This window comes from Heloderma suspectum, chromosome 2, assembly GCF_057233095.1.
Source record: "Heloderma suspectum isolate Gila_16-S chromosome 2, 16-S_ref, whole genome shotgun sequence".
Lineage (NCBI taxonomy): Eukaryota > Metazoa > Chordata > Lepidosauria > Squamata > Helodermatidae > Heloderma > Heloderma suspectum.
Window position 1 is genome coordinate 46,814,142 of NC_139459.1, and position 25,898 is coordinate 46,840,039.

The 25,898-nt window shown below is 41.4% G+C and overlaps 1 protein-coding gene across 5 annotated transcripts in view; it reads left to right on the forward strand.

The window, feature by feature from the left end:
• Window positions 1-25,898, forward strand: part of AP3B1 (adaptor related protein complex 3 subunit beta 1) — a 210,811-nt gene that overhangs the window by 44,637 nt on the left and 140,276 nt on the right. For all 5 annotated transcript variants that reach the window (XR_014787618.1, XM_084833384.1, XM_084833385.1 and 2 more), the window contains exons 8-12: window positions 19,399-19,557; window positions 21,081-21,178; window positions 22,075-22,129; window positions 22,224-22,295; window positions 25,218-25,280. Coding sequence is in view for 4 of the 5 variants with exons in the window: in XM_084833384.1 (XP_084689510.1) it covers window positions 19,399-19,557; window positions 21,081-21,178; window positions 22,075-22,129; window positions 22,224-22,295; window positions 25,218-25,280 (447 nt within the window). In the remaining variant the exon portion in view is untranslated. The remainder of the gene's footprint in view (window positions 1-19,398; window positions 19,558-21,080; window positions 21,179-22,074; window positions 22,130-22,223; window positions 22,296-25,217; window positions 25,281-25,898) is intronic.

Here is a 25,898-nt window from a genome sequence, read left to right on the forward strand (position 1 = left end):
TGGCACTGCCTTTAAGGGGTCCTTAGGCCAGAGTTGGGGTACCTGTTGCCCTCCAGATGTTGATGAACTACTGCTTCCATCATCCCTCACCATTGATCAGGCTGGCCAGGGCTGATGGGTAGTGGAAGCAAACAACACCTGGATGGTCACAGGTTCCCCAGCCTTTCCTTAGGCAATGCAAGAGTAATTGCCCAGGGAATATGCCTGAAGGTTGCTATATAGGTTGTGGTTCTTGCATTGCTTACAGCAGCCAGGTGCCCTCTAGCTGATTTGTACTACAACTCCCATTATTCCTGATCATTGGTTATTCTGGCTGGGACTGATGGGACTTCAAGACAAAAACATCTGGAGGGGCAGAAATCATGAAAATAGTACCACCTGTTGGCTGTCTGTTGGAATAGGAAATAAAGGAGGCTGTGAGAAAGGAGAGTATCAGATGGATGTAGAGGTGAAGTGGATAGAGTCCTTCCTTCTTCAAAATATATACACACCCTGTGCATCAAATTAATGGGCTGTTGGCTAGTGCATATGTAACAAAGAACTTGCTTTCTGTTCTTCAAAAACCTGTGCTAGCCTTGTACACTATAATAAGAAGCAGAAATCAACCTAGCTTACAAACACAAATTAACATGTTAATTCTTGGAGTAATATTCTCTGGTGATTAGGGTATACCATGTTTAAATTGAAATTTCATTTCAGGTTCTTGGTGTTCTAAGTTTAAACAAGTGTGTGATGAAAAGTACTGTGCTGGTCTCAACATTTTCTATCATACCAGTTCAAAAACATAGATATCAGTTGTTTAAGAATCTGGATGTAGAGCAGGAAGGGAATAAAATACTAGGCTTTTTTTTATCATATTGGTGTCCCATTCTACCCTACACACTCAGATTATGCTTTCAGCATCTACTTAAAACAAAGTTTAAGAGAAACACTACAAAATTCAACCATTCAGAACATAGCAGCTTTTCAGTCGATAATTTGTTTCTGGGATCCTACCTGGGGCAGAGGAATATCAGGGGTTCATCTCAGGCTTCTGCTTTCCTTCCCTGTTCCCCTCACCATAGAGAGAAATGAATGAATTGTGAAGCTACAGTGTTTTAGTCATTTCTCTATGCAGCAAGGCTAGTGACGGGTGGAGAGAACAAGGTTTTGCCCTGTGCTGTGTGGCACAACCCTTCAGATATTTAAGAAGTGCCTTCATGTCCCCCACTCGGTCTTCTCTTCTCCAGGCTAAACATACCAATTCCTTCAACCTTTCCTCACAGGACTTGGTTCCCACTCCACCGACGACGCTGGTTTGCTTACCAAGCTTTTAGCAGCAAACAGAACCAATTTCACTCAGCCTAATTGGGTACATAAGAGGTACCAAAGGTGGTTTGGAGGCCTGACAGAGCACACTGGAATCACGGGGGAGGCCCAGAAAACAGTTGGTTTTGGTCAGTTTTTCCCTTCTTACTTAAATACTGTACCACAGCTCTCTTGCTGCAATGCCTGCTCTAGCTACCAGAGGGGACCTTTCTTAACAGAGATTATTCCTCTGCTTCCTTGTTGGGTTCTCAGCAGGCCAGCCCTTTAGTCTTCTCCTGTAACACTCATAGAGCACTGATGCTGAGGGCAGTCTGGTCTCCAAAATTAAGCAGCCAGGTCTTGCTGAACTTTCCAGCCATTTTCCTCAAAGTAAGCACGAGCAAGGTAAAAGAGACTGCAGGTGGGGCTGGTCCTCCGAGTCTTCTTCCTCGCCTCAGCCTAAGCATAAATCAAAGCAAAAACAACTTAAATTAAAATAATCCCAGAAGTAGTCAGACATGTGGTACCACGTTCATCAAAGGAGTTTGCAGTGGACTCATCAGACCCTATTGTAATTTCAAGGGAAAGGGGAAAACCTTTGCTGCTGCTTCTAAACATTCTAAAGTATAACATTCTAGTGACTGCTAAATCCTTGTCTAGATCTCAGGATCTTCTGTGAAAAGGAAGGGGGTTCATGGTCAGAGACAGGACCCATTTTGAGGCACGTAGTCCTAGACCGCTGAATATCGAGGATTATTATCGAAAGCTATGGCTTCCCTAGGTGCAAGCTACACCTCAGGAGTCACCCAAGTCAGCGCTGAGAGCCTTTGAGTGGTTCTTGGAACCCTCCACATCAAACAGGAAATACCTTTTCCTCCCTTTGATAGGCTTGTCCCATTCATAGATACTCTGGTGGCTGCTTTTCTTTATAGAGCTGTAGACTGAAAGACAGGGATGCACCACTTAAGGATCTGGGTGAGAAGCGATTGAACACGGCCCTGTGAAAGATGCATGGGGTTGCTCCTTTAGCATTATGTGCTTCCTCCACATCTTCATTCTTTATGAGAACCTCACTTCTTTGGATTGAGGACCTCATGAATAACAAAGATCTGGACAGTAATACCATCTTCAGTGGATTGATTAAGCTCCACATATCCCTTGGTGGTAGATGTCCCCCAGGACACAGTTATCTATGTAGCTACGTCTATAACAGCTACAACTATGGCTCAAGCATGGACCATGGACACTTATTCCAGAGGCAACCTGGTGACAGTCCCTTTCAGAGAGGCTCACCTTTTGGAGAAGTGGCCTTAAAGGACATTTTATGAGACAAAAGATCAGCAAAAATGCTTTGCCTTCCTCTAACAAAAAGGATGTGATGTGCTGCAAGTTTTGGATGGAAACCCTCCAGACCATCAAATAAGACCTCAAACTCAATCACTTGTTGGCACTGATAGACCTTATAGAGGCTCATCTGCTCGATGCATTCCCATGTATTCCCCTCATTGCATGGATACTTTGAAAGGACAGGAAAGAATATCAGTGGTTCTGCTGGCTCCTTACAGGCCCAGAAGACCCAGGTTTTCAGAGCTACTGCTACTATCCCAAGGAGACGCATGGTTCCTTCCTGTCAAGCCTTACCTACTCTCTTAGACCCCACTGTGTCATCTCAATCCAGGCTGGCTGGGCCTAGCCATCTGGCCTCTGAACAGAGCACCTGTCTCATCTTAGGCTACACAGAGCAAGTTACCATGGTTCTCTTATCTAGAAAGGCTTCAAAAAACCAGAATTTATGACATGACTTGCCAGCCATTTCTGAAATGATGAAGAAGGAGGTCTTATGACTATAAGAAAGCCAGTCTAAAAGAACGTCTCCTCTTTTTGCAGCCAGATTTGGAGTTCAGCCTTAGTGCTAACACTGTGTAGACAGACCTCTGCACTATCGTCGGTCCTTTCGAAACAAGGGCACAAACCACTGGGGATGCACCCTCATCTAAATCTTTTTGTCTGAGGGGTCTCATAGCTCTCCCCTCCAGTGTTGCACATGTTTCCCTCATAGAGTCTGCAGGTGGTCCTCACTGAGTGCATGAAGACATTGTTTGAACCCTTAAAATCCATTTCACATGGTTAACTTCCACTGGAAGTTTTGTTCCTAGTTGTAGTCACCTTGGCTAGATGGAATCTGGAGATTTCAGCCCTACGAGAAGGGGGTCATGTGTGTATTTTCCAGAGAACTCTTGTCAATCTCCATCCTGATCATTTTTTTCTCTCCAAAATGACATCGGTCTTTCACAGATCTCAAGCTCTCATACTACCTTCTTTTTGTTGCAGCCCCTCCCATCCCTCTTGAGAGGACATGGCACAAGTGGGATGTCTGCAGAGCAGGCAAGATTTACGTTAAGAGGACAGCTGATTTTCACTGCTCTGACCCTTTTCTCTGTTTCTTTTCACCCAGCAACAATGAGTAAGAATGTTTTCAGCCTCACATTAGCTAGGCAGATCAAATCCTGTATCTTTATGGCTTACAAGTGGCTATAACATCCCAAGCCATCCCATGTCACAATGCATTCTACAAGAGGAGCTGCATATTCAGCATTCAGTATCAGCCTCCTTATCAGAAATCTGTAGGACAGTTACCTGGGTCATGCCAAACACCTTTTTGAGCATTACAAATTGGACACATGTACCTGATGCTGGGAAAGACTGAAGGCAAAAGGAGAAGGGGACGGCAGAGGATGAGATGGCTAGATAGCATCACGGATGCAATGAATATGAACTTGAGCACGCTCCGGGAGAGAGCGCAGGACAGGAAGGCCTGGCGTGCTATGGTCCATGGGGTCACGAAGAGTCGGACACGACTGAACGACTGAACAACAACAACAATCTGCATAAATGGTATTTGGAAAGAGGGTGCTTCAGCAGGTGGTGCCTAAAGTATAGACTCAGCTTGTATAATGCCCACTCTATATATGGTCCAGGTTGGATACATCCCATCCTGAATGTGACCCTCTCTCCAAACACGGAACAGATACTCACTGAAAGTTCCTTCTGGTTTGGTGCAAAGGAGGCATCCAGGCCACACTCTAAATTACTGGCAAAGTCTGTCAGTGCTTTTCATTTTTGTGATGCGTATATTCAGCTTGGTAGCAACTTCTGTTATGTCCTTTTCAGGCGGGTTGGAACTTTTATCCATCCTTTTCTCATCCTATTTTCTACAAATCCTGTTCCTTATCGGTCTGTGAAAAGACTTCCCTCTCTACTGCTTGGCCATGAATGGAACGGGAAGGGAGGAGCCAACAGTGTCAGGACGAAAGCAAAGGTTCTTGGTCATGTGATCCCTGCCTTGCCCTGGGCAGTGGGGGGACATAACCTATTCTGGATGCTTCCTTTGCACCAAACCAGAAAGAACCTTTGTGGTGAGTATCCAACATTCTGTTCTCCATTCCCCCATCCACCCGCCTCCCCCCAGCACTGTTCCAGAAGGTCCCCCAACCCTCTGGAGTAGATACTCAAAGGGTACAGGAGGCTTGAAGGGGAAGGAGAATTGGCAAAAGTCACCTCCCTCCTTTCCCCCAGTGGTACTGTGCCAGCTATGAGTGGGAGGGGGAGGGCAGTTTCCTGGCTCTGAGCTCAAAGCACTGTCTACAAGCTCAGAGCCAGCAAACCAAAAAATCCTATGAGAGTGTCTAGTGGCCATAGGATTGTTCTCTTAGTTAACCATGATATCTATAATCATAATAATGAATGAGATTCATATTTGATTCCTGCATTGAGCAGGAGGTCAGGCTAGATGATCTCCAAGATCCCTTCCAACTCTAAAAATTTTATGATTCTATATTTATAGTTAATATTTACAGTTGGATCAAAGGGATTATTTGTGTTACCTTGCAAAAGCTTATAGATGAGGCAAACTAGTAGGGCATTCTATTTTTATAGAGGTTTGCCTATGTCATCAGAAGTTGTGCAATTCTTTTGCAGTGTTGTTGTGGAGAAAAGGTAGTAAAAATACTGTATTAACTCATTTGGGGGAATATTCTGATTGGATCTTAGCATGGAGCCTTGTAAATTTATCTCCATTAGTCAGGGTTAAGATTGCATTATGCTAAAAGATGACACGTAAGTCTTAAGTACTAATGTGGGTCTAAGTAAGTATTAGCATCAAGTATCAAGAAGTGCTCTGAATCCATTGAAGCTTAATCTAGAGAACGTGAAGTTCCGAGTGGGGTCATGTTCCCTTAGAAGGATCATGGTTGTAATTTGGGAGCGCTGTTGGATCTGGATCTGGACTGCCTCCTGAACATTCAGGTTGAGGTAGTGACCAGGAGGAATATGTTTTATCAGCTTCAACTGATTTCTCAACTTTACCCCTTCTGGCCATGGAGGTGCATGCTTTGGTAATCTTCTGATTAGGTTACTTACTGTAATGGAGTCTAAATGGGGTTGCCCTTGCAGGCTCTTTAGAAGTTCCAATTAGTCCAGAATGTGACAGCCGGAGTGATCTCTCGTGTAAGCTGCAGGGAACCCGTGACACTGATTCTGTTTGATCTTCATCGGTTACTTGTTTGTTCTGTCCTAGATTCAAGGTGTTGGTGTTTTACCTTAAAGCCCTTTAATGTTTGGTACAGTGATACTTGAGGGAGCATCTTCTCCCATATGTACCTCTTCCTGTTTTAAGAACTGGTACAGAAAAATCTTTTGATGGTTCCGTACTCCATCAGGTTGATGGCCAGTGCGGAGTAGGCATTGTGGCTCCCAAGTTATGGAATTGGCTATCTGCTGAGTTAGGAATTTATTTTTAGACAGGCCTTCTAGGTAGTATCCAATTGATGTACCTCTGCTGACAGAAGGCATTGTTCAGCGGAATGGGGAGGTGGTGATTCCCCTTTCCCCATGCAGCTCCCACGCCATCTACCGTGCTGTTCCAAAGGGCCCCCCAACACTGGGGGGCACAGTGGGTTGTAGCGGGAGGGGGGATTACTGAAATTCGCCCCTCCCCGTTCTGCAGTCAGATTCGTTCCGTCAGCAAAGGGACACTAATTGGATACCACCATCTGTAATTAATGTGCTTTTATTTGTTTGTTTGTTTTATTTGGTGTATTGTGTTCTGTTCATCTTCTCACTATTTTCATTGAAGGATTTAGGCTGATTTTGGAACTTTAATTGTTCCCTGACTTGGAAATTGCTATATTGAAAAGCATGCTATATAAAATGAATGAATGAATAAATTAATTAATTAATACCAACGCTCCTACCACAGGCAGAAATTAGAATGCATATCTGTCAAGGTGGGGTAGGATTAAGCTATATTGCATTAATAAGGTATATTCCATGTCCTTGCTGTAGCAAAATGTTTACCATTGGGAACTCTGTACCTATAAATCAGGAGTGGGCAACTTGTGGCTTCCCAGATGCTTTGGTGTACAACTCCCATCAGCCCTAGCTAACATAGCCAATAGTGAGGGCTGATAGGAATTGTAGGCCAAAACATCTGGAGGGCCACAAGTTTCCCATTCCTAATATACATCAGTAGGAAGCTTGGCCTCAGTTCTTTCTTGTAGCCAACTGTTCTGCTGTACCTTCAGTTGAGGCAAGCCTCTGCTGAATGTCCAATGGGTGAGATCAATTCTCTCTGTAAGCTCTCACCCTGTCTCTTCATCTCCTCCTTCCCCACTTTTCCCAAAGCTGTATGTGTGGGATAGTATTTTTTTGGCAATTGTGTAGTCTATTTAGAAGCTCTCATTTGTACATTTGCCTGCCTAGAATAAGATATATTTTAATAAACACTGGTTTCCTTTTTATTCCTGTCCTAATACCCTACTCTTTCTGAACTCCAATAAAGCAACCCTTATGATTTAAGATAGCTTTTGTATTTGTTCCAATAGCTTTTTACCCCACGATCATCAGACAGCTCTGAGACTTGCTATATGATTTAACATTACTATACAGTTAAGGACCCCTGGAAAGCATCAACAGCCAGGCTCATGTAATGGTAGTAATTAACACTGCTATATAATGTGCCCCCCCCACTAGTTTTTATTCTTTTCAAATAACAATTTGGAATGACAGTATGTACTGCTTAGGACTTGGGCTTCAGCTCTCAAAGTGCTGCACTGAAAAGCACATGAATGGGCTTTGGGATGACAGCATTAAGGATTAGTGCTTCAAGTTTTAGCACGTTAAAAGAAAACTGAATTGAGTATATATAGTACTGAGTATGTAGTACAGTTGCTAGTGGCATAAGCCTGGCAGAAAAATGGAACAGAATAAAACAAAGTTATTATGATATGCCAAAAATTTATACTTTAAACCACACAGTGTACTCTAGATATCATTAATGTCATTGTTTTCATCAGATTCGTCCGTGGTGTTTTCCAGATTCTCACACATCTCTTCATGGCAATTGCCACACTCTTAATGCATTTTAAGTCTTGTTTAGAAGATGAGCAAGGTCCTGTACTAAATGGATGCTTTGTTGACATCTTGGATTTATGCCTAATAATATTAAGAATGCAATCTTGAGCAGCTGCCTGATCAGACACAATAGGAACAAACCTCCTTCTCAATTTTCCAAACCCCTTCCTTCAGAGGTGTGTGTGTGTGTAGATTCTGCCACAGATTACCTGGAAATATACAGTGGAAATACATTATTGTTTTGTTGGTGTAAGTTTTTGTGTTTGAGGTTTCCCTGTATCTATAGCTTCCATAATTGTGAAATAACTCAGTGAGTGATTGGGTTGATTCAAAAGTGCCATTCTGTTCATGGAAGGACCTTCAATCCAGTGGAAACTCACGCTAATGGAACAGGTGGTGGTGATATTTGCCAATACCATGTCTCACCTTCAGCCCCATGCTACCACTGGCCGCAATGTTCAGAGTCCTCCAACCCTCCAGAGCAGTTTTTCTTTTGCGGGGGGGGGGGGCAATTTCTGGAGTCAAGTCCAGCTGAGATCAATGAATAATGCTATAAACCTATCTTCATTTTGTGAGTGCCCTTGAAGTATGTGTTGGTTACTTATGAAAGGTGTAGCTTTGTTTGCTGAGATGAAAACTGTGCAGAAGTATTTGTGGTAAAGCAATGAGGTCTGTTCAGTCCTTTCTCCCTAATTATCATTCCTCTCATTATATGTACATATGATTTTATCACAAGATGGTAATGTGTAATGTGGATATCTTCATAACCTGGATGCAGAGCATCAAGTTACGTATTGTCAGCACAGGAAAGACAATGCTACTTCCATAGATTGAAAAACTAGATCTTTTGCTGTTTAACCTGCACACTGATATTACTCTGCATATCCAGATGTCTTCTTGTTTGGCATAATTTTTTCAATACATTTTGTGGCAGAAGATGATTACGCTTGGCACAGATATATAACATATATTCAATGATTCAGTCAGCTTGCTCTATACTGGCTTCTCTTATCATCCACACCTTTCTGTGTTTTTGCCTGACTACTTCAGAGCAAATAATAACTGCTAAGAGGATTCCATTTCTTATGCGTCTATAGAACTTGAAGTCAAAGAAAATAATGATGTATGTTATTGTAAAAACATTTCAGATGAATTGCATCCACAGAATTCTTGTCCATGTTTTATCCCAGTCTTTTTTTCTTGTAGCTGATACAAATAAACCTGGATTTTGGTGTATTTTGGAGAAGTTATTGTAGTTGTCTTCATCCTTCATTCAAGCCCTTTCCTTCTATACCATTTTTCGTGGGCATCTTTAGCTTCTGCTACCAAACTAATAGCAGGATATTACTGTTCCTTAGGGATATGAAATATCACTAGCTGATGATTCATAAATGCATGATAGAGGCCCAGTGCAATTTGCGGTACTGCCCGTCTCCTAAATGTGGTTAAGAGTCTGGGAGTGGGCCATGGACTTGCATATTGCATTTCCTTCACTTATCAGTGCTGTGGTCTAGTGTTACAAGTGCATTGGTGCTAACCCAGATTAGTGCCGGTGCAGATGTAATACTACACACTGGTATATACACACTGGTATATATGACAAAAAAGGGGACCTGTGGCGAGCTCCCATTTTGTTAACCATGATTAAAAGATTGGCAGCATTATGTCTTGCAGGGCAGGGAAGTTCAGATACCAGAATGGTGTCTTACTAATTTAATTGCTAAAATAGCAGAAGGAAAACCTCTTTGATATTAGCAGGTCTCCATGATTTTTTCAATAGGTTCTTAAATAAACATATAACAAGGCTTCTTGTGTAGTAGAACAGATTTTTAATTTAGTTTATTTGCATCATTATAGATCAGTATTTAGACTGTTTATATGTAAATGTATGATTTGAGGAACAATTAAGTGTTGACAGAGTATACTGCGGTCATATCAATTGCAGTGCATTTTCCATAATTTTTCTAACTGACATCTTTGATAAATAGTGGTTGCCAAGTCAAAACCGATTATACAGTGCACTAGGAATTCATGGTGCTGTCAGGGAGAAGACCGATTGACTTTAAATTTACATATTAATGAGAAGATTTGTTAAGGGGGTGCTTGACTATAGAAAATAACAGCATATTTATAGGGCACGACATTTTATAAATAAAGCTGATGCAGGAAAATGGAAATTAAACCTTTCAGATTAATACATTCAAGAATGTTAAAATGCATATTTGCATTTTTATTTTCTGAATTTACCTTCCTTTCAGAGCAGCAGATTTTGTACTCCCACCCCCTGCCCAAGTTATGTGTGCTGCTCTATAAGGATTAGTCATTTTGAATTATTTTGTATGCCTCAACAGGTAAAGGGACCCACCAATAAACAGAGAGGAAGAACAGTTTCCAGTGTATTTCTTAATTCTGATAACAAGTCCTGTTACCTTCATTCTAAGAAGAGAATAAAGATACATATCCATATTAGGAATCTGTGATAGTTCAGAACTGCTGGTCATACTGATAAAAAGAATTATAACTATATGGGTAATTTTTACACACTGAAATGTAACTTGTTTCATACAAATGAATTTGTTGAAACAGCTTTTCATTCAAGATTCAACAATTCATTAGCTGTTAGGTTTTAAAATGTGAGTTCCAAGCTTGCTTACACAGAGTCACTGTAACTTTGGGCAGATTTGTTGGAATGGATGTTCAGATCTTGTCTGGCAAAATTGCCTTTGGAAAATAACAAAAAGTTAGTAAAAAGTTAGATTCAAGCACCATGAATCAAGTTTTAGTCCATGTCTGAGGCTGTCTTCATGGATTCAGCCATTTCAGTGATTTGCCAGACTCTGACACAATATGTCTGGAAGATCCCCCGTAACACTGAAAGCAGATGGAATTCACCTGGATTCTTTCTCACTGGCATGTTTTTATAATTGTTTCTTGATCATCAGCTCAGTGAAACTGACTTCTCATTTCCCTGTTACAATCACCATTGCCTCTGCTTCATATCTTACATAAAATATGTCCTATTTTAAAGTTCAGTGGCTTCTACTGGGATGATGAAGATGCCATCTCTGTACATTCAGGAGAGGTTTTCTGCTTTTGCCTATAGCATTGAAATATACAAGCCTGTATTTATACAGCCAGGGCCAGAAATATTGGAACAAGGATAACTGTTTTGGGAGTTGGCCTCTGTACACCACCACATTGAAGTTGAAAGGAAACACACCCAGATGGGAGTGAAGTCAGGACTTTGAGCAGTAATTCAAAGGCTTTGACAAAAGTGAGGCACTAACCGTTCAGGAAGGACAGCCAGTGGCATACACACACACCCATCGTTGGTGGCTCATAAGTAATAGAACGAATGACTGACAAGCAGCTGCATGGCTAGGTGTGGCATGTTTCCTGGGTACCCCATGACAAATCAAGCAGATAAAAGGCCTGGAGGTGATTCTGAGTGTTACATTTGCATTTGGTAGCTGTTTCCTGGAACTCCCATCATGAGGTCCAAAGAGGTGTCCATGCGAGTGAAGGAGGCCATCATTAGGCTGAGGAAACAACATAAACCCATCAGAGAGATACCAAAAACAGTGGGAGTGGCCAGCACAACAGTTTGGAACATCCTGAAAAAGAAGGCATTAACTGGCAAGCTCAGCAACAGCAAAAGGCCTGGAAGACCACGGAAGACAACTGAAGTGGATGACTGCAGAATTCTGCTCATGGTGAAGAGGAACCCTTTCACAACATCTAGCCAGGTCAAGAACACTCTTGAGGAGGTAGGCATGTCATTGTCAACATCTACAGTCAAGAGACAGCTTTATGAATGTAAATACAGAGGCTTCACAACAAGGTGCAAACCACTGGTAACGCTCAAGAACAGACATGCCAGCAAACACCGAAAAAAGCCTGCCCAGTTCTGGAATAAGATCCTTTGGACTGATGAAACCAAGATTAACTTGTACCAGAATGATGGGAAGAGAAAGGTATGGAGAAGGAAAGGAACAGCTCATGATCCAAAGCATACCACATCATCTGTCAAACGTGTTGGAGGCAGTGTTCTGGCATGGGCATGTATGGCTGCCAATGGAACCGGGTCACTGGTGTTTGTTGATGACCTGACTGCTGATAAAAGCAGCAGGATGAATTCTGAAGTGTATAGGGCTATACTTTCTGCTCAGATTCAGCCGAATGCCACCAAACTGATAGGACGCTGCTTCATACTGCAGATGGATAATGACCAAAAACATACAGCAAAAGCTACCCCAGAGTTTCTCAAGGCAAAGAAGTGGGATGTTCTTCAATGGCCAAGTCAGTCACCTGATCTCAACCCAATAGAGCATGCTTTTCACTTACTGAACACAAGACTGAAGGCAGAAAGACCCATAAACAAGCAGCAGCTGAAGGCAGCTGCAGTAAAGGCCTGGCAAAGCATCTCGAGGGAGGAAACTCAGCATTTGGTCATGTCCGTGGGTTGCAGACTTCAGGCAGTCATTGACTGCAAAGGATTTTCATCCAGGTATTAAAGGCGATCCTTAAGTTTGAAATGATGTTGGTTTGTTCCATTACTTATGAGCCACCAACGATGGGTGTGTGTGTATGCCACTGGCTGTACTTCCTGAATGGTTCACTAAGTTTAAATCCCCATTCCAAATAAACTGTCTTGCTATGTGTGGTTCCTAGGGGCATAACCTCTGATTTCTTCCAGTTCACTCTGTAACCTGAGGCGTTGCTATATTGGTTTAGTGCGCTAATTACCTTAGGTAGGGACTTTGGAGTGTTGGAAAGGGACACCAGGGCATCATCCACATACAATAATGTTTTTTGTTCGATGTCACCCAGTGTAATCCATGTAATTTCTGGGTCTTCCCTCAGTGCACAGACCAATGGTTCTGATGACAGAGAGTAAGGGGGACAGCTCTGGCGTGTTCTGATGACAAAGAGTAAGTGGGCAGCTCTGGCGTGTCCCTGTTTCTATGGGTAAAGGTTTAGAAATCAAGCCATTAGTTAACACTCTTGAGGTGGGTGAGCGATATAGAATATTAATCCAATTTATAAACTCAGCGAAATTGAAAGGCTTCTAATGTTTTAATAAGGAAGTCCCAGGAGACCCGGTTAAAGGCCTTCTCAGTGTCTATGGCAATTAGGGCACTTGGTGGTGCGTTAGGTGGAGTAGAGAAAATTAGGTCTATAACTGTTCTGATATTATCTGCTGTGTGTCTGATGACCCTGTTTGATTAATGTGTGTTATACTTCTAATGATGCCTGCACTCTCTCTGCCAATATGGCTGTTGGGATTTTTAGGTCTACATTAATGAGGGAAATAGGCCTATAGTTATTGACCAACGTTGGGTCCCTGCCCCCCTTAGGGAAGACAAGAGATCACTGCCGCATATTGGGAGTCTGATAGTCTGCCCTCACAAAAGGAGGTTCTGTATGTGTCCAACAGCTGGGGGGTCAGTGTCTCTCCAGTGGCTGTATACCACCCCACTGGAAACCCATCCAGGCCCAGTGCTTTACCTGTATGTATTGAGCCCATTGCTTGGTGAACTTCCTCTAAAGATACTAGTGCCTGCAGAAGTTCCCATTTGGCATGACTCAGGGTGGGGAGGTTAAGGGAGTTCAGGAAGGAGCCTGGATCTGCTGCAGTACTTGCCCCCTCTTTCGTGTATATAGGTTTCGATAATACTCATAGAATGCGTCTTTTATTTTATTTTTTTTGATCCATGGTATGATCAGGGTAACTTGATACTTGGGATTGTCCTCCGTGAAGTGTTTAGTTTCAGTTTGTAGGCCAGGAGCTTTCCTACCTTGTCTCCCAATTCCCAAAATGCTTGCTTAGTGCATTGCATTAAAAACCCTGCTTTTAGGGCATAGAGCTTGTTAATTTCAAATTGGGCTCTACATCTTATGTAGTAAAGAGGGGGTGGGTGAGATGTGCTATAAGAATCTGTGAGTTCCCAAATCAGTCTCAAGCTGTTTAAGTTGCTGTTCTTTAGCCCTTTTAGTGTAGGATGCGAAGGCAATAATTCTGCCCCTAATGTAGGCCTTGTATGTATTGCAGAAAGTTAGTTGGGATGAGACTGATCCCTGATTTAACTTTAAAAATTCCTCTGTTTCCTCTTTCGTCTGTTGTATAAAAACCAGGTCACGGTGTAAAAACGTATTTAGCCTCCATGAGCGATTGGGGGGAGGGAAATGTTTAAGTTGCAGTGAGATAATGATACTACCTATTTTTACCTCCCTTATTAACGGGGCCATTGTGTCAGACAACAAAAAATAATCTAGTCTGGCGCAGAGTGGTAGGCGGCAGTATTGCAACCGAAACTCTCCCCATGACCTGAGTTCGATCCCAGCGGAAGCCGGGTCTTGGGTAGCCAGCTCAGTTCGACTCAGCCCTCCATCCTTCCAAGGTCGGTAAAATGAGTACCCAGCTTGCTGGGGGAAAGGTAGTCACAACTGGGGAAGGCAATGGCAAACCACCCTCCTATAGTCTGCCATGAAAACGTCAGCATAAGCGGCGTCCCTCTAGGGGTCAGTAATGACCTGGTGCTTGCACAGAAGGATCCTTTCCTTTCCTGAAAAAAAGATATATTCCCTGTCTGAGGGATGGATAAGTCTCCAAGGGTCAATTAGTTTCAAATCACGCATATAATCCAATAGAGCTGCTCTCATGCCTGTGTGTGGTTTAGTTGGTGGAGAGGAATTTCTATCTAATAAAGGGTCTAGAATTTTGTTAAAATCCCTGCCCCATAGAACTGGGGGGACAAAACAACTATCTTATTAACACATTCTCTCAGTGTCTATACCGAATCAACTTGTGAACCATATAAATTTGCCAGAATTAGGGATTGCCCCTCTATACTTGCATCTAGCAATAAATATCGGCCCATTGGGTCCACTACAATTTGATTTGTATGTTCATGTTTTTTTGGATAAGTATTGCCACCCCTCTCACCCTTTTTGAGGAGCCAGCTGCATACACTTCCCCCACCAACTTGGACGTAGAGCCTGTGTGCATCTGAGGGGAGTAGGTGGGTTTCCTGCAGAAATACTATGTCTGCATGGAGCTTCCTTAACTTTAACAACACCTGTTTATGTTTATGAGGGGAACCCAGACCTCTAACTTTCCATGTTGTTACTTTAAGCATTTGAGATGCGTCAAGGTATGAAAATCAGACATAAATACTTGCTCGTTGCATTGGAGCTAGGTGATAGCCAGTCCCCTGGGGGAGCGAAGCCAGAGAAACCTTGAAGCCAGTGTAAATAATTTCCTATGACCAGGAAGGAGCGACTCTGATCTAAATATACAGCGCACAGACAGGAGAGGAAGCCCCAGGATAGATGTTTCATTGCCTTCATGACTGCATGTTGAGAGGGCTTTCTGCAGGGAGCCATTTGGAGTGGAAAGAAAGTAGGTTAACACCTACATAATGATAAAAGAAAATGTTCAACAAACCCCTACGCCTTAACAGGGTGTAACACAAAATCCCCAAGTACAAATAAAGCAGTGGAACAAATTCCATGCTGTACTCTTCCCCACCTTGTAAGAACAGGAACTTTCTGGCTTTCCAGGCTCAAAAAAGAAGTCAACCCCCCTTTGCCCCCCCATTACAGAGTCCAAACGTCTCAGTTCTATAAACCTCCTGCAGTTCATAGAAACCCCATGTTTAACAAGCTGCCTAATTCCCTTGTATATAATTGAGCAGATATACCCAGCCCATGGAAGGGGGGGGGGGAGAGAGAGAGAGAGTGAGTGTGTGTGTAAAACTCACCTGGCATGGATTTTTCCATGCTCCCCTGGGATATGTCACCATGGTCAGGTGAAGGGAGGAAAGGAGCCCCCTCCTCCCAACATTCAATAGACTATTGGTAGTTAAAGGAAAAGGAAAAAAAACCTAGTAGAAAACTTCTCATTTTCAGTTCCAATTTGCCCTCAGCTATGGGGCTGAGAATTGCTCTCAAAGTCATGTTCTAGGAAATGCTCAGAGTACTCAATAAGAGGGGCTGTATGAGTATGTTCCCTTCCCTCAATGTCATGAAAGATATGAAATGCATGTCTTAATCATTCCTTTCCCCCTTCTCTTTCTTCTCCTTTTTCTCCCACCCCTCTTCTTTTCTTTTCCCCCCGCCTTTCCCTCCCTTCCCCATTCCACCCCTCATCTCCTTCCTTCTCTTCCTCTCCTTCTCCTTTCCTCTCTCCTTCTCCCTTCCTGGTTAGTATTGTTTCTTCTCCTTTCTCATTGTTCTACTGGGTGGGGGCTCTGTGGGTCCAGACTTAAAATATAGTCCTCTGCTTCTGTCGAGCAAGGAAATGTGCATATCCTCTCCCCTTGCTGGATACAGAAGACTGCTGGGAACCTTGTGAAATGTTGGAGGTTGCGTTCATGAGCCATTGCCCATGCTCCCATGAAGGCTCTTCATTGGTCTGCTACCTCCTTGGCAAAGTCTGGGAAAATATTTATTCTGTGCTGGTCTGAACCCCATTTTAATGGAGCTTGCTCTTTTGCCTTCCACAGCAAGTCATCACATATTGGATACTTCAGGAGCTTGATAATAAATGGCCTGGACTTGTTATTATCTCGGGGTAGTGGTCCTGAAGCTCTGTGTGCTCACTCAATGTCCAGTTCATCTGTTGTCTGGGAGATGTAGGATTTCTCTAAGTAGGACCTGTATAAAAGTGGTCAGGTTACCCACTTCCACTCCTTCTTTGACCCCCACCACTCTTAGATTATTTTGTTGGGAGCGTCCCTCCAAATCCACTAATTTTGCATTAATTTTGGTTTGTTTCCTCTTCATCTAATCCTCCGTATTCTCGAATGCAGCTACTCTATCCTCTGCAGAGGCTATTCGGATTTCTATTGCCTCAGTCCTAGCACCCAGAGTAGTCAAGGAGGTTTTAATATCTGCCACCTCAATTTTCAGAAGAGCAACATCTGATTTCAGAGACGATGTGTCTGCTGAGATTGATCTTAACAATGTAAGGGATTCCCCCTCTCCAGAAATATTTGGAGTGTCAGCGGAGTCTTTTTCAGTAGAGGTGTCCGAGGGTGGTTTGGATGAAGTTTTGTCATGTTAAAGTGGGGTCAGTAATGTAAGTACAGGTCTCAATGTATTATTATTGATTTTGGTATGGCTCCAATAAGATATCACAGGCCAGGAAAGGTTAAAAGACGCTAATTTTCCATACAGATACCAGTAAGCAGATCTGGCCAATCTCAGAAAGAGAGGGGAAATATTAGGGAGGCTACCAGTTTGAATCTTATCTAGCAGACAGAGAAAAACAACTGAGCAAAAAGAGGAGACTTTACTACTATTAAATGCTGTACTTTCTCTTGTCTCAAAGTGGGTGGGTGGAGGGAGAGATATTTTTCAAGTATGTCCCCTTTGTGTGGCTTTTTCTCCAGGGGTGGAGTGGGGTCCCCTATCCTTCAAGGCCTTACCCTCTTGTGGGTTTCTTTGTGCTGTGTGGGGTCCCGTTTCAGCCAGGCCCTTTCTAAGGTGGTTGAGGGGTGCTGTACTTGCCCATTTATGCTTGATGGCCAGGGGCTGTTGATTCAGGAGTAGGAGGTACATTAGATGGATCCCTCTGATTTTTTCTTTGCTTCTGGAGTGCAGATGGTGGACCCCAGAGGTCAGATATGGCAAGGCTTTGCTGCAGTGGAGGTTGTCGGGCCTAGGATCCTGCTGTGCTATTTTCCCCCCTGGAGTGTTCCCCGTCTCTGTGGAGGTGCTCTGAGCCAAATGAGTCTCGAACCTGTCCCCTCCCTGTGTTCAGGAGGTCTTAGGGATCATGAGTGGGGGTTTTGTGGGACAGATGCAGCCCAAGAGAGGCAGGATTATGCCAGATTGTCCGGTGTGGGTAGGAACAGCTGTGGTTTGCTTCCTAGTGCGCCACGATCTTCGCTGGAAGTCTTTTTTCTCCAATGTTGTTTTACATTTATATGAAGCCATTAGAGGGGACATCAGGAGATTTGGGGCAAGGAGATTTGAGGCATTCAGATCTATTTCTCCGTAATATCTGAATTGGGAGAGGCCGTGCACATTCTGAGCCAGTGCCTGGATGCAGTTATGGGCTGGATAAGGGTTACCAAATTGCAGCGGCATCCTGACAAGACAGAGATACTGTTCGTGGGTGGTTCCCAGGCCCAGGAACTGGGTTGTTTGCTGTTCTGGATGGGGTTCCACCCTCTCTGAAGGAACAAATGCATAGTCTGGAAGCAGTTCTGGTTTCATCATTGTCACTAGAGGCTCAGTTGACCTCAGTGTCTTGGAGCCCCCATTACTAGCTTTAGCTGGTATGCCAAGTATGCCTATTTCTGAATAGGAATAGCCTAGCTACTGTGATCCATGCACTGGTGACCTCACAATTAGGCTAGTGTAATGCACTCTACATCAGGCTTCCATTCTGCCTGGTTCAGAAGCTGCAGCTAGTATAGAATGCAGCACCTAGAATGCTCAATGGAGTACCTAGTTATATACATATTACACTTGTATTAAAATAACTGCATTGGCTGCCTCTTAGCTACCAAACCATGTTAAAGGTTTCGCTGTTGACATACAAAGCCCTAAGCAACTCGAGACCAGAATACCTAGCTGACCGTCTTCCCTTATATGTATCTACTCAACCTCTGAGATTTACTGAGGAGGCCTTTCTGGTTGTTCGGCAGCCAACAGAATGTTGCCATGTAATGATGCATAAATAGGCCTTCTCAATGGTGCCACCCAACCTTTGGAATGCTCTCCCATGTGTGGTTCTAGAGGCAGAAACGGTGGCAAGTTTTAAACACCTCTTGAAAACACATCTATTCACACAGGCTTTCCCAGACTCTGTGAGAAACTCTGTTACTACCCTGTTGTTGTTATTATAGTATTGTAATGTTTTTAATGTTTTATCTGGGCTGTTATATTGTTATGTTGTATTTTTTAATGTGTTTTAATGTATACTTTTAATGTGAACCACTTAGGGATTTAATATATTAAGCAGTACAGAGGTATTTTAATAAATAAATAATTAATATTTTTGTGTCCTTCATATTTTAAATGATACAGATATTTTTAGAGTCTTGAACAGAGATACTTGGGCGCAAGAATTCCCCATCCCTGAGCATCATCACATTACAGCCTTTTAAAACATATCTCTCCAGATCGTCTGCCTGTAGAGTATGAGAGTTAAAATTTTGAACTAAAACATAATCTTTCATAAGATTCCAAAGGTTTCTTTCAAAAGAATAAACTAGTGTTTTCTGTGAACTCTTGTTCTCATACTATCTCCTGAAAGTCTCTGAAAAATGGGTGTTCAAGCATATTTGGAAGTGTAGGTGTGTTATTAGGAACAGGTTTATTCCCGGGATACTTCACTGATCTCTAAAGTTTCATGCTGTATTTCCTACTAGGCAGAGTTCTCTGTTCTGATTTATGGTGCTTCCTCTGCTCTACTGTGTAGACATACTCGTTATTAGGTTTTTGCTTGGTCAGCTGAGTTATAGAGGCCCATGCTTTGAATCTTTTCTTCAGCCTCTGAGAAAAAGCAGTCTTTCTGTCGTTAAATTGTTGAGAATCCCTTGAGAAATTTAAGATGTACTTTGAATTCAGTGTTAGAGGAAATTTAGAAGATGATATACCATATAAATGATTTTGAAAATTATAAAAAATATATCTGAAAATAAAAAGTAAATGTGTGTCTATGTTTGTTCTTCTTTGTCTTTATAGGATGGTGGCCTGCAAGAGTATAGTGAAAAGAATTTCTATGAATCTGATGAAGAGCAGCAAGTGAAAAATCAGAAAGTGAACAAACCCTATTCCATGGATCCAGACCACAGATTACTGATACGAAATACAAAGCCTTTACTACAAAGCCGGAATGCTGCTGTATGACTAATTCCATTCATAAAATGTCTTTTTTTTTTAAAGGCTGTATTTCTTAGCTTAGGCCATAAGGTAGCCTCTAGAGCTAAGCATGTGTAATGGGGAGTAGGGGGAGGGGAAGTCAGTTTCCATCAGCCCCATTATGCCTGCTTACCTCTAGATTCAACACACTGAAAAGAGTGCATACTCCAATGTATCCAGTTTTAACCTTTGGGTAGAATATTTATACAAAATGATATCTGTTATGTAGTTGCTATTCATATTAAAAAAAATTCTTAAAATATAACTATTTTTTGTTAGCACTCCTTTGATAGATTTTCTTAAAACAGACGTATCCTGAGTGTAATTTTCCCAGGTATCAATAATATGAGAGACAGGACAAAATATCAAAAGGGGAACCATGTGATTATAAAGTGGGCATAATTACAAATAAACACCAAACATCTCGTCAACAAACCACAACAACTGTAACCATTGTTTTTATACAGTGCATTATATTTTTGGTGTTTATAATTATACACACTTTATAATCACAGAGTTCCTTTTGATAATGTTTTACCTGTTCGTATTTTGCAAACCTTTTCCTTTGTGTTACCTATATATGAGAGATGCATTAGGCATTGTAAGAACTTGATTGTGGCTATAGTATTTTAGGCTGTTAATTAGTCCCCTCAAGTTAAGCAGGAGCAAGTCTCATTGCTGCTAATTGTTAAGCTTCCCAGAAACAGTAGAATAATGTTACAAATCTATGGTAATTAAAAATAAATCTGTCACACATTTTAGAGAAGCTTTCACTTTATAATGGATAGACTTAGTTTTATTATTTGACACTATCCTATGCTTTCCTACTTGGCTATTTTACTAATTAAAAAAAAACACCTCTTAGTTAAATACTACATGAGTTTTTGGACATTGGGCCTACATAATCACCCTGATCAGCAAGGAAGATCTGTGTGCATAATTGATGTGTATGCAAATATGCATCTGAATGTGTAAATCAGCGTCATGATGCTCATCTGGGCCACTTTGAACTGACTGCATGTTTCTTTTGATGCAGATGGAGATGCTTATCTTCATCCACATCAAACACCCTTATTAAGTTCAGCGTGAGACAGATACGTGTTATAATGTTGTCAGCTGTGCACACAGTTTTTCTTGCTGTAGTGAAGTAAAACAGGTTTATTGTTAAGTTTAGATTATAAAATAAATTTCATAGACATTAAGAGCCTGGTATCTTTTTCAGTATACCTTGTTCCCATATAATCTTACTGGTTTACTAAATCTTGAAGTTTGATAGTTAGAATTTGAATCTAGCATTTATTTGCAACTGCTTTGCCCTCTGATATGAACAGCTGTTTATAATTTGTTTTAAGTAAAGAAAATAACTTCTGATGTCTTTGAATGTGTTCCTTTGCTTCAGGGAATGTTAGAAATTAATGTTTTCTGAAGGTAAATACATTTATACTGCTTTAAAGTATAGCATAATCACCAAGTCAGTGAAAGTGGATAGCTGCCTTTTTTTTCAGGTGGTGATGGCAGTTGCACAACTTTATTGGCATGTGGCACCTAAATCTGAAGCTGGAATTGTTGCTAAATCATTAGTGCGTTTACTTCGCAGTAACAGGTAAATCAAGTATACTCTTTCTGCCAGCTGTTTCTCCCAACAGTAGTGGGTATGCAGTTACGAAAATTTAAACCCTATTCAACTATCTATTGTAAAGAGACAAGCTGAAGTGTATTAAAAATAGTTTTTAGTTCTATAGGAAAAGCAATTAGGTATTCATCATTCATTCATGGATATGATCAATATTTACCAAATTTGAAAATTATTTATAGTATTTAATGAGATCGATTTTATAAAACCTAGTGGAAAAGTAATATACAGTACTATTATATTTATACAATTTCAATTTTGCTCAAGTCCAAGGCATAGTGCAACCACACAATGTAAGTAGCATTTAGAGCTCAAAGTACAGGAGTTGTGCATGCTCTCTACCACCACCAGTCTCACGTGTTAATTCCATACACTCCCCCCCCCCACACCTTTACCCTGGTTTGTCAACCCATATTAAAATAAAATGAAAACAGTTGTGCTCCTGTAAACTCACTTTGAGAATCTGAGTTTCATTAGGATTCTCAAAGGTTTGTTTAGCAGTGTACCAAGGTTCATTCCAAGCCAGGTTGGCAATGTTTTCAGTAACATGGACCTAGTTAGTACTTTAAATTATGAGACTTGGACACTTTGTTATGGATTTTGACTGGTAGAAAAATTCATTTCTAGTACTGGCAACCAAACGCTTGCATACACTTTTGACATTGTTTATAAAATGAATATTGTGTGTTAATAATGTTTGTAGATTCCATCCCTTTAAATACATATTCAAAATCCTTCTAAGAGCATTCTAGTAATTTATCGAAGGACAGTCTTAAAATTTGATATCCAGTTCTTTTTTCATTAAATGCTTCTCATGGAAAGATATGTGAGAAAGTTGCATATTAATTATCAGTGTTTACTTCTAGGGAGGTACAGTACATTGTTCTCCAGAATATAGCAACCATGTCGATCCAGCGCCAGGTTTGGCATATTGAATATATAAATTCAAATTTATAATATTTAACCTCAATACAATTGATAATATTGATTTGTGTTTGCATCTTTCCCTCCACAGGGCATATTTGAGCCTTACTTGAAGAGTTTCTATGTTAGGTCAACAGATCCAACTATGATCAAGACATTAAAGGTATATTTGTTTTATGTAAAATTAACACTGTTCTGAATCATATGAGTAGATGTGTTCTTTTAGCATTGGCCTTGACAATACTGCTTTGCTAATATTAAAACAAAAGAACAAAGTTGTCAAGGTTCCAGCTCATCAGTTGCAAAAATCTGGTTCTGAGCAGCAATATGGTTATACTGTGAGTTGTGAACAACTTAAGCCAGGTGTAGGCCACCTGATGCCCGGCAGATCTTTTGGACTACAAATCCCATAAGCCCCAGCCAATGTAGCCAATGGTCAATGGTTATGGAAGTTGTAGTCCAAAAGATCTGGAAGGCACTAAGTTGTTTACCCCTAATTCAAACTCTGACAGCACATGTTCTCTGCATATTGAGTCAGAAGTAAATGTTGCTGTTCAGTGGGCCTTACTCCCTAGTAAGTGTGATTAGGATTGCTGGCTGAGTATCTAAAAGGAAGCAAAATTATTTTTGAATGTAGAGCTTTAATGCAAGTTATAATAAGTATTAGTAAAAAAAGACTTCAGTTTAGCTCTGCTAATGTCAGAGGACAGAAACACTAAATGGCTATAATGTTTATTGTATTTAAACGATCTGTTGAAGTAGAAGGTAAGGATGATAGTGCAGAGGAAAGAAGAACTTCCTAATGTATTTTGGAAATACTTAATTTTTGGAAATAAGCGCTGCAGTCTTAGACAAGCCTGTGTGTATTAGGCTTCCACCATTGCAAATGCAGATGTGGAATTATGAATTGAGCACATAATGAAGTTTCTTGAGAGAGGCTCCTCCAAATTATATTTATAAAAACGTGTTTTTACATTTATGGTTGCAAATATGCAATGGCTGAAAAATTTGGGTTGGCCTTGCTGGCTAACCAAAAATTTGCTATCTCCAGGCATCCATGGGACAGGGTCTTGTCCCTGACATGTGCTATGTCTCTGAAATGTAGCATGAGGGCAGGGGAAAATCTCCAGCTCTTCTCTCCAGCTCTGATTTTGGAACTAGGGAATGAGGGGGCAATAAGTAAGTCGTCATCGACCAGCACTTAAGAGTTGGAGTGGGGTGGGGGAGCAGAGGCTGGTATGCCTCCACCTTCCAGTTCCACCTCTGAACTGGGAGGCAGAAGTGCATTGGCTGGCTGCAATATGTGGAGGTTTGATCTCACTCAACAGGGCTTGGCTTACCTCCTTTATGGCTAGAAGGGCTAGTGAGATTATCAAACCCTGAAATATGAGATTGAAAACTTCTAGTAAAATATCAAACCAGAGAGGGCTGAAGTGAATTTCATGTGGTCAGAACATAGGCTTCAGCAAGGGAGAGAAGGAGTGAAGGCATCAGTATGAAAACAAAAGAGTAAACCTCCAAGGTGCACTAAAAATGTGTAGTTTATTAGACCGAGTGCATTTCATGTGAAGAATATTCATCAGAGGCACTGGGTTCTATATTTTCTGTTGCAAACACGTTGTGCCTACTGAGCTAGATACTTTTTGTGTATCTTGGAAATTTTCTGTTTTGTTGATTCCACTTGTTCAAGCAGAACATAGTGGACTCTCGTCACAAAAGCCTATGCTATAATAAAATCACTATTTATTATTATAATATTTATTTATTTATTTCATTTCTATACCGCCCAATAGCCAAAGCTCTCTGGGCAGTTCACAAAAATTAAACCAAAGAGCACACAATAAAACAATATAAAATATATAAAACATTAAAACCACAGTATAACATTACAACTAGAATAAAACCAGAATAAAACTTAGCAGCAATGCAGAGATTTAAAATACAGTTTTAAAACAGCAAAGCTAAAAGTCTAGAAAGCTAAAGGGCTAAAATGCCTGGGAAAATAAAAAGGTCTTCACCTGGCGCCGGAAAGAATACAATGTAGGTGCCAGGCAAACCTCACTAGGGAGATCATTCCACAGCCAGGGTGCCACAGCAGAAAAGGCCCTCCTCCTAGTAGCCACCTGCCTCACTTCCTTTGGCAGGGGCTCACAGAGAAGAGCCGCTGAGGATGATCTTAAGGTCTGGGCAGGCACATACGGGAGGAGGCGATCCTTCAGATAACCTAGCCCCAAGCCGTTAAGGGCTTTGAATACCAGCACTTTGAATCAGGCCCGGAAATGGACTGGCAGCCAGTGCGGCTGGAAAGTACTGGCGTAATATGAGCTCGTTGGCCAGTCCCTGTTGGCCAGTCCCTTGCTGCCCTATTTCGAACCAGCTGAAGTTTCCTGACCATTTTCAAAGGCAGCCCCACGTATAACGCATTGCAGTAATCTAGACAAGAAGTTATCAGAGCAGAGATAACTGTAGTAAGGCTATCTCTGTCCAGATAAGAGCGTAGTTGGTATACCAGCCTAAGCTAGTAAAAGATAAAAAGTGCTCCGTGCCACTGAGTTCACCTGTGCCTCAAATGCTATAGTCTTTGAGGTGCCCCAAGACTGTTACCTTTGCATTTAGTTTCACAGTTCTCCAGTGTAAAACAGCACTTAAATTAGTAAAAGACATCTTCCATATGCAGAAGGGAATTTTGAAATGTAGCCCATACTGCATGGCGCAACATAGGCATATTGCTTCCTTTTCCAGCTCCTCTGGCAGACTTAGGAATAGTTTGAGAGCATCTATACACGACCCAGGTAAAAGCTTCAATGAACGTTGCCTTTAGGGCACGGACTATGTTAGGAGTTCTTACAGTCCACGTGCATCTTACGTTGCGCAAGCTGGATAATATGTTGTTTTGAATACTGATTCCTTTAATCTTGGAGATAGTTCTTCTCAGTATGTTAAAGGTTTGTGGTGCTTTATGTTTCAGCCTTCAATTTGCTGAAGGTTTTGTTAGGTTTAAAGTGGTAATTCTGAATGGTTTACAGTGTAGAAAAACGTTTTCTATTCTACAAGCTTTTCCTAAACAGTTTACACTCTCTTCTAGCTTGACATCTTAACTAACTTAGCAAATGAAGCCAACATATCAACTCTTCTCAGAGAATTTCAGGTTTGCACATTATTTGTATTTTTACTGCATGAAATTTCATCTGATGTGTATGTTTAAGTTGATTTCAGATGGTCCTGCATAGGAAAAGCAGCACTCCTTTAAAGTGTCTGAAACTTGTATCCATAGATTACAAAATAAAATTTGTTTTTGTAGTAAATCAGCTTGATGCTGCTGCAAGTTGTAGATGGGCAAAACTGTGTGGAATATTGCTTCCTGTAGTTTAGAATACCAGAAAGGGATTATCTTGTTTCTTGTAGTATTTTTGTATTGACACACACCGTTATTGACCTAAGGTAATTAGTTTCAGGGCATATTACTATCTACCATACATCTGTATCTATAATGTTCCAAGGACAAGCCAGGTTTTCCCTTCATCAGATATAACAAATGTTTTAGTGTCTCCGGTTCCTTTTGTGTGTGAGAGAGATTCTTCTGTTTAAGTAGACAGAAATGTTTCTGAAAATAAATTCTGAATCACACTGTTCTTGCACGTATACTAACTGTTGGCACTGAGTTACTACCCTCTACTAATATCATGGACTCCATCCCAACTAATATTCTGAACTCATTGGCTAACTAAAGGTAGCATGTTACCCTGTTTCTAAGTAGGGTTACTCT